Genomic DNA, 9499 nt, shown 5'->3' with positions numbered 1-9499 from the left:
CGCCGCCCAGACTGTCCAAGCATGGACCAGATTGCTTTGACTTGGCCTAAGTCAGCGTATATTGAAGTCCCCAAGACACTTTTTCCTTGGCTGCAGGCAGAACGGAGCCACGGGCAGCCTGGGCCCTTTTGCCCCTACCGGCGGATAAGCCCTTTGACCAGGTAACTCTCTATTCCTTCTGGCTACTGTTTTCCCTATTGAGGTCAGAGGATGCTTCTGTGAGGCAGCCCAGCGCGTAGCAGAGGTCCATACTTGTGTCCATGAAGTCTCTATCTGCACTCTGTGCTTTGGCAGGAATCACAGTCGCCGCCGCAGGACCCCCTCTGCAACTTAACCACTCTTGCTCTTGCTCCTTCAACGCAAAGGGAAGGGCCCAGAGCGGAAGAAATGCCTGCCGCTGTCTGGAGAAACAGGCGCACCGCGGGTGCGCACTCTTTACTCCTGCACGCCCAGGGCTGGCGCTGGGGCTTTCGTGTCGGGACTGAAGCTAGAACCGCCCTCCCCAGAGCCTTGCTGGGAGGGAAGTAAAAACAAGACGTCCCGCCCCGTACCCAAAACGTTACAACCATACAATTTCCATCCCTCTCTCTGCTTCCTGACCTTAGAGGGTTAAATCAGGAGGGTACAACGCCACCCCTTCCTCCTACTTCCCGCCTCTCCCCCCTACCCCCTCACCTTTAAAAAGTTAAAAAATGTCTGCAGTCGAAATCTCTTAAAGGGGCGGTGCTGGTGAACGAGTACTCTTGGCACGAGTCGCTGAGAAGGCTGGCTAGGGGCGTGAGTTCGCTCCACCAGCACCAAAACACTGAAAAAAAAAAGAGAGAGAGAGAGAAAGAGAGCGAGAGGGGGGAAAAAAAGGAAAGGAAAAAAAAAGGGGGGGGAGGCAGACAGACACACACTTTAGATAAGGACAATTAGTCACCAGTGAGACCCTGTAGGAAGAGAGGTTTAAATCAGAGGGATTTAATGAGGGTGCTCTGTGCCTTCCCTGAAGCCATGCCCTCCAGCAACTCCCGCCCCCCTGCGTGCCTAGCCCCGGTGGCTTTCTTCTTGGCTCTGTTGCTCCATCTCTCCCTTTCCTCCCAAGTTGGAGACAGGAGACCCTTGCCTGTAGACAGAGCTCCAGGTTTGAAGGAAAAGACTCTGATTCTACTTGATGTGAGCACCAAGAACCCAGTCAGGACAGTCAATGAGAACTTCCTCTCTCTGCAGCTGGATCCGTCCATCATTCATGATGGCTGGCTCGATTTCTTAAGGTAAGGCAGGGGCTTCCATGGATCATTTTTTTTTTAAAGTAACAACCCCCACCCCTTCCTAGCCCCCATTCCAAAGGGGGAAGAAGAAGAAGAAAATAAGCCAAGCGGATCTCACAAAGAGAAGAAAAGAGGTTTTCCTCCTCCTGGAATATTTGCTGTGAGGCTTTAACTGCTGATTGAGAAAAGCAATGTTTTCTATTAAGATGCACATGTTTGCAATGCAGAAGGCATTTCAGAAACTTATCACTTATGACTGAAAAAATGTTGTGCTTACATATATCCACAATTAGCCTCCCCGTCTCCTTCTGAAAAAGAAACAAGAGGTTCAGGGCAGTTACAAAAGCGAAGAAAAGGTCTCGAGCAACAAAGACCCGAGAGGAATGGGTGTGTGTGAGAGAGAGTGTGTGTGCCTGTGTGTGTGTGTGTGTGTGTGTGTTCAAGCGGGGATCGCACGAAAGTGGAATTTTCCACGGAAAGAGCGATTTGTCAGTTCTCTCCCACTCAAAGAAAACGAATTTAAGCAGACTTGAGCGGTGGGCAAGTTGGATCGGATTTTTGAAGTTTTCTTTTACATCCTCCGTTGTCCTTTCCAGCCTTCAGGACTTTGTAAGACGTTTTTAAATAGACCGAATGGCCCCCCAGTCCCTCCTCCTTAAATCTCCTGCGGTAACTTCATAGTTTAGTTTTTCTTTAAAGAAAAAAAAAATTCTCGCTCCAGTCATAGGGTATATAAGGAGAGCGGAAAGGGTCCTAGAAATACTCCGGGGATGTTTCGGACGTCTGAACTCGGCACCAGCAGATTACCAAACCGGGTGGTTTGTGATCATGGACTCGCCCCTTACTCAACGGCTTGGGATCTAATTGGGCTCACTCTTTCTCTGAGTTGTTACTGTTTAGCAGTTAGGCAACTAAGATCCCTTCCCATCAGGAACAGCGTTGTAGTGCAAAAAAAATAAATCGTCTGCAATGTCGAATCCAGTGTTGAGTTATTAAAAATTCCCTCCAAATTGGAGACTCAGCTGTGGGCTCTCCCGAAGAGCCCTGAGCGCTCTCTCAGTCCCACTTTTCTGCCCGGAGGCCGCGTCCGCCGCGCGTCTTTAGTCTTTCGTGAGTATCTTTCACTGCTTGTGAAATCCATTTTGCTGCCGGCATGCTCCCGCCCCTCCGCGCTGCGGTTCTGCCCGGGCCTCAGCGGGGTCGGCGGACGCGGCAGGTAGCCGGAGGCGCCACATGGAGCGCTCCTTCCACGTGGAGCCAGCTTTGCGGGAGGACTGAGCGGCTGGTGTTGCTGCTGCCACCGCTGAGGCCGTTTCGGTGTCTGGCGGTGCCTCCACTGGGAAGGCGGGAAGAACTACGCGCGGCCCGGCTTCCTCCTCGGAAGTTCTATCATGAGCAGAGCGCGTCTCTGAACTCGTCCGATGGTTAGGGGCGACGGGGGTTTTCCAAAATACACGCCCCACTTGCATAGCACTACTCCAGCTGCGTGGACTCCTTCGGGCTTATTTTTCCTTCCTTCCCTTTTAAACCATCTTGTTAAACATGCATGTTGCAGAAAAGATTCTGGAAGGCGGCTTTTCGGGGAAGAAGCCGTGGCGGGGCGCATTTGCATTGGCTGTACCGGCTTCTGGATGGGCGGTTGTTGGAAATGCCTTTTCTGCCGGGCGGTACTGGCGCAGATGTCTCCTTTGCCCGCTGCGGGGCCACGCGATGCCCTGACTGTGCCCGCCCTAGAACGCAGTCCTGGAGTCCTCTGCCAAAGACATTCTCGGCCACCGGACTTTTCAGGGCGGCTACCACTTTTGTCAACAACCTTCCGAAACTGGAGTCCCCGGCTTTTTGATTTCATATCCACCTCTATGATTCTGTGTGTTTTCCACATTTGGATTTGGATTTTCAGAACCTGAACCAGCAAAGCGTTAAAAATAACTTACAGATCCAGAATTCAACAGTTGATCGTCTCAGTACTAAGAGCATCTGCACTGCTCCTTCTTTACCCCTCCCTGAAGTAGCTTTTGGCTTTAAAAACTATTTATGGAAATCCTGAACCTAAATAAACGTAAATGCCATTCTGGTGTTCCTCGAGTCTCCTCCGAGGAGCAGGTTCCACATTTCGGCAAACTTCACTTTTCCCAGAGCTTGCTTCCAAAGGGCCCCACGTAGGAAGGAAAAAGATGAAGCTGAACTCAGAGAGTAGAGAGGAGGATGTTACCTATCCTGAGATCAGGCTGAATTATTTAAGGGAGCAAAGAGACATTGCTTTTACCGTGCAAGGCAAGGATGGGGAGAGTTCTCAGAAAAGCAAGGATTTACCCCGGGGAATCTCTTGTGCAGGGTTTGGGAGATGGATGCGGTTGTTACAAGATAGTGTTGAAGGAAAATCAACTTTAGCATTAAGAGAAAAAAGAAGAAGAAGAAGAAATAGAAGAAAAACTCGACTTCAGGTACCTGGTCTGAGAGAAAGGCAGGTTTCACCTTATCCACAGAGGTTGCGGTGGCCCTGGGGCGGAGGAAGCAGATCTCGGCTTTCAGCCTAGAAGTTTGGCAAAAGTCGGAGCCCGGCAGTCCGCGCGCTGCGCGTCTCCGCCAGGAGCGCTTTCCCGGCAGTGGCAGAAGCTGGGCAATTGCTCCTTAGACCCGTATTCTCAGCAGAAGTACCCCCCCCCGCCGCCCCCCACACTCACTGTGTTAACAAACAGACTAACCGTTTGGAAAGAAGTACCTTTGGCGAGCAGAGTCGGGTTGTCTGAGGGAGGGGGCCGCGGCCGGCTGGGCGCAGGAGGCGTAGCCCCGGGAACCAGGCGCACGCGAGATGCCGGGGCCCGCGCGGATGGCGGACTGGAGCGGACACAGTCCATAGCCTCCGCCAGGTCACTCGCGGAGAGTGGGAAGAGGGCCTTGGTCGGTGTCCCACGCCCTCTCGCCTTCCCCCCGATCCTTTCCTCTCTCTTTCTCTACCCTTGCAGCTCCAAGCGTCTGGTGACCCTTGCTCGGGGACTTTCGCCCGCCTTTCTGCGCTTCGGGGGCAAACGGACCGACTTCCTGCAGTTCCAGAACCTGAGGAACCCGGCGAAAAGCCGCGGGGGCCCCGGTCCGGATTACTATCTCAAAAACTATGAGGATGGTGAGAAACTTGCTTCCAGTCTAGCGGGGTGAGGGAAGTTTGAGGAATAGGAGCGAGCACTCGCTGTGTGTGTGGGGTGGGGTGGGGGTGGTAGCCGACTTGGAGGAGAGCCTGGTAGAAGCTCCTCTGAAAAGCTGGTGGCAGCGGGCTAGGGGACACCGGAGTATGGGACTCCTGACGTGATTACGCAGAGGGGGTCACCGGCTTGTCTTGGCCCCGGCTGCCGGCCTTTGGCTGGGCGTCTGAACTCCGAGGCCGAGAACTGGTAGCCAGAACAACTGGCAGGCCAGTCCTGTGGGGGGAGAAGATGTAGTGGGTTTCTTGAGAAAATTCAGACAGGTTCATAGGCCACTAATGGATCGGGGTCACGTTTCATTCCTAAAATTCTAGAAAAAAGTTCCTTTTTGTTTTTCTTATTTCTTGCTTTCCTGAGTTGAGGATATGGGTGATACAGCCTCTTTTGAAACCCACTCTAAAGTTTTCTGGATAATTCCTTTTAGATTGGGCCTTTTTGTTGGGGAAGGTTTGAATATCTGCGCAGTGGGTTCTAATCTTAAAGTCGCATTTTTTTGTTTGTTTTAAAATGGGATTATAAATGCCAGCCTTCTTTCTTGCCAGGATCAAATGAGTTAAGTGTTGGAAGGGTTTTGAAAACTTCAAATCATATTCAAGTGCGAGAGGCCAATCTTTCTAGGTTCGAATAGTCTCATTTTTACTAGGAAAAAATGAAAATGGCATTTAAAATTTCCTTTAGAGGTTGTAGTGTTAATATATATGAATTTTCTTTGTGGGTAGGGGCATATTTCTTTCAAATAGTCAAGATGGGAATTGGTGGGTCCTCAGCTACTGAGACTGTTTAGATTGTATAAAAGTGGCATCGGTGTCCATTCTTGGAAGGTTATCTCTGCCCAGCTGTCCCTTTTCATAAGTGAGCCTCAGTTTTATTTTTAAAGAGCTCAAGGACAGGTTCTTAGAGCTCCCTGGATTTTGTTACATCTTTTCTTTGTAAATTAGCAAAACGAGGAAATGCCGTTGTATGTATATTCTGGGGTTTCACTGAATGGGGATTCTGGAGAGATACTGGGATCTATCTCAAGGGTGGCTGGGGAAAAAAATTTTTTTTAAGTGCCAGAGTGGAGAAAGAGAACAAGGCTGAGGCTTCTTGAATTTAAAGCGTGAATAGGATTTACTTTTACAACATTTGCCAAAGTGTATAGGAGTGTAAGGCTACATCTTTTCAAAGGTAAATGTCATTGCCATAAAAATGTGGATTGCAATAGATTTTGCTGTCACTCAGCATAAAATGCTGAAAGGTAAAAGATAATCCTGAACAGCAGCTCTGATGGTAATTTGACCCAGGGCCTTATAGCTCCCAGGGTCACTGTCAGCTCTGTGATCAGACATGAGAATGGAGAATATTAATGGTTTTCCTGATGAAACAGCTCTTCGAATCCATGTCAACCACTCCTTTGAAAAAATGTATAAGAACCTCAAGAACCACTGGGGGGAGAGGGAGAAGGACTATTATAAATTATAAGAATTGGCCTTTTTTCCCCAAACTTGTACCTAGCATTGTATTACCAATTCATTGAGAACATGAGATCCGCTTAAAAATGAAGGATACAATTTGTTTCCCTTTGTGAAAGGAGAAAGTGGGCATCACCAGGAGAAAGGAAATTGACAGAAGGCTGTGCCCCATAAAACTTCATAGAATTAAAAAAAAATCAGAAATGGAAAAGATCTAAGAGGTCATCTTCAACCCTCCCACCACTTCGGGGGCCAGTACAGGATCATTCCATATGGAATCCTTTTCTTGTTTTGTCCAGCCTGGTATTAAATATCTCTAGGAATGTAGTTTTTACCACACTTGTGGGAGAGAGTTCTGTCCCATAGGTTTTTGCCAGCATATCTATCTTGAATTTTCCTTTTATAAATATTCTCCAAATATTTACGATTATTTATTTTTTGCATTTTTTAGACATCTATCTTCAAAATAATTTCTGTCTTTGGTGTGAGTGACAGCTTCAAAAAAAAAAAAGATTTCCTCATAGCTGTTTTTTATCTAGACTACCTGGATTTAATTCTTTTAAAACTTTCTTTAAAGTCTGTGCTTCCAGACACTAATCTGTTTTATTGCTCTTAGCTGAACTCTTTTTGATTTATGTCTCCCTGGTAATAAGATGCTCTGAACTATATCAGTATTTGAGGCCTTAGCAGAGTTAAAGAGAGTAGGAATGCCCTATTTCTGCCCTTTGATGCTCACATATCCTTAAATCACCCATATTGTCTTTGTTGTTGCATGTTGCATTACAGGCAAAAGTATTTTTGGGATAGTCTTAGCAATTTGGAAACATAATACTTCAGTTGTCGCTTTTCATCCAGTGATAATTATCATCATCATCACGAACATCTTGAACATAATTAGGTCTTCTTAGTAAATGGCCCTGTAATAGGCACTTGGGCATAAGCACCTTTATTAAAAACAAGATGTATTGACTTAAACATAATACAGAGCAATAACATACATTTTGAGTAATAAGATGCACCTATTGGCACATTATGAAATTGAATGCTAAAGAAGAGAATATGGAATTTGGACTTAGAAAGCCTGTATTGCAGGCCTCACTCTATCACTTATGATTGTGTGGCCCTGGACTTGCTGCTTCTCTGTAGCATATGCATGATGATAATACCTGCTGTGCATTGCTTCTGTGAGGCTTTTAAGAAGTAATGTGTGTAAAATATTTTGTCAGTTACAAAGCACTATGTAAAGGCTAAGGATCTTACATTTATTAAGAGCAATTTCAGAAAATTTATAACATTTAATATTTTGAAGTGGGATTAAGAAGTGAATAAGATTCAATGAGACAGAAGTTTATACAGAAGAAAGGAGATAGAATTAGGGAATTGTTTGAGAGGATTAAGGGAATGTAGGGAGAATTGTCTTTAAGGAATGGAGGTGGAGAACATAGGTTGGCTTACTTTTTTTGTGGTAGTGAGAGAAGAGACTAATCTTTAGTTTTCTTACATGCTAACAGTGACATGAACCAATAGTTCCAGCTTAGGTAAAATATACTTTTATGGTTAATTCATATTGCTACTTTGATGTGATTTGTTGTTTCCCCCTGAATGAATAGTGCAATTAACAAGGCACGTGACTTCTATTTTTCACATACTTCTTACGCTTTAGTTGCAACTGCATTTTCTCTTAACTTTCTAAAGCCACTGTTTATGTATCACTTTGGGAGAGTCTCTGGTAACTTTTTTAATATAGTTATCTATTCTACTCTATGCTTAGGCAGCTTGAATTTCATACAAACGTGGTGATGATGGAAGAAATAAAAATAGGATTGTTCTTCATACCTTGGAATCTTACTGTTTGCCTTACCTTTTGTACACCATTTATTATGCACGTCAAAAGCCAGCTTGATATTTCTAAAATATCATATTCATTATATCACTCTTTTGCCCAGAAATTTTGATTATTTGATTACTTACAGAAAATGTTCAAGCTCCTCAACTTTGCATTCAAAGCCTTTCACATTCAGTCTCAGCTTACAATTTTGTATCCTGTGTTTTCATATACTTTTTATTACAGTCCTACTTAATTTTCACTCTCCATAAAGCACCTTCATTATCTCAACCCCATTCCTTTGTTCAGCCACATATCTCTGCTCTGAATGCCTTTCTCTTGGCTCTGTTCATATCTCACCTGCCACCCAATTCCTGAAGGCCCATTGCAAAAGCCCCTTATTTTCTCAAGGCTTTTCCTGAGCATATCATTGCATAGTGATCTCTTCTTTCTCTGGACTGTTATAACTTTTACTCTTTTTTTTTTTTTTTGGCTCCATCTGCCTTATTTTGCTCTTTAACTTTTAACATGTATATGAAAAGTTTTCCTTTCCATTAAATGTTTTACCTTTATAGAAAGCAAATTTTTCATAGGAAGGGACCATATCTAATTAGACCATATCTAATAACCTAAAAAGGTCTAGCGTTATATAGAGCTTCAGCAAATATTTTTGGATATATATTGGCTTAAGAACACTGTTAAAGCCCTGGGAAAATGGAGGTGACTAATGAAGAAATGAGTGAATTTGTATGCGAAGATTCTATTCATTTTTCACCTTCAATGATTAGTCCTATAAGTTCATTCTTAATGCTTGCTTTAATGACATTTTTCATTATTTTAACCATGTATTCTTTATCTTATGTAATCTAAGGCATCTTGGTTTCATGCTATGCATTTAAATCAACTTTATCACCTGGTTTAAAGCCTTGCACTGGACCCGTTACTAATTTTACATTATATCTGTTTCTTCTTTGCCTTTATTTTTGCTTTTCCTTGTTAGCCTTACTTAGTTTCTATGCCTAATTTTCTTTTTTTTAAAGATTTTTATTTATTTTTTGACAGAGAGAGACAGCGAGAGGGGGAACTTAAGCAGGGGGAGTGGGAGAGGGAGAAGCAGGCTTCCCTGCTGAGCAAGGAGCTCGATGTGGGGCTCGATCCCAGGACAGACCTGAGCCCAAGGCAGACGCTAAACGACTGAGCCACCCAGGCACCCCTCTATGCCTAATTTTCTAATTCCCGATTTAACAGTGCTTTTTCACAGACTTCAAAAGTTTCTTTATCTCCCTTGTCTTGAAAATTTTCTCTTCAGAGAGGTTCTGAAATTCTAAAAGATGAATGTGAGTGCACTTTATAAACTCTGAGGCACCCTACAGCTATTATTATTGTTCACCTTTCTCCAGGAAGTTTTCCCAGTTTTAGTAGAGGTGAGGTAGTTAATTTTTTTTCCTATTTCCATGCCATCAATCAAGACATAAGACATAAGAACAGCACAGCTGCCAAAAAACATATTTGCCTTGAACTTACCACCTTTTGTTATCTCATTTTATTTAAAATAAAGGTTTTATAAAGGTTTCTTGAAATTCAGTTACATTTACAAGTATTTATTGATTACCTACTCTATTTAGTTTCATGCTAGACAAAGAATGGCAGAATATCAAATAAATAAATGATAGTGTCCCAAATCACCATTAGAACACAGTAATAATTGCTGTATGCAAGATCTGCTAATCAGTGTTAAAATAAATAGGTGAGGGGTGGCTGGGTGGCTCA

General features: G+C 44.3%; 1 protein-coding gene across 3 annotated transcripts in view; it reads left to right on the top strand.

Annotated features, from left to right (window-relative positions):
• Positions 1-966: 966 nt before the first annotated feature.
• The window catches only part of HPSE2 (heparanase 2 (inactive)), a 687285-nt gene continuing 678752 nt past the window's right edge, over positions 967-9499 (top strand). For all 3 annotated transcript variants that reach the window (XR_003519076.2, XM_027589152.2, XM_027589165.1), the window contains exons 1-2: positions 967-1256; positions 4220-4377. Coding sequence is in view for 2 of the 3 variants with exons in the window: in XM_027589152.2 (XP_027444953.1) it covers positions 967-1256; positions 4220-4377 (448 nt within the window). In the remaining variant the exon portion in view is untranslated. The remainder of the gene's footprint in view (positions 1257-4219; positions 4378-9499) is intronic.

This window comes from Zalophus californianus, chromosome 15, assembly GCF_009762305.2.
Source record: "Zalophus californianus isolate mZalCal1 chromosome 15, mZalCal1.pri.v2, whole genome shotgun sequence".
NCBI classification, from domain to species: Eukaryota; Metazoa; Chordata; class Mammalia; order Carnivora; family Otariidae; genus Zalophus; species Zalophus californianus.
Note: the sequence above shows the minus strand (reverse complement) of the source record. Positions and strands in the feature narration are given on the sequence as shown.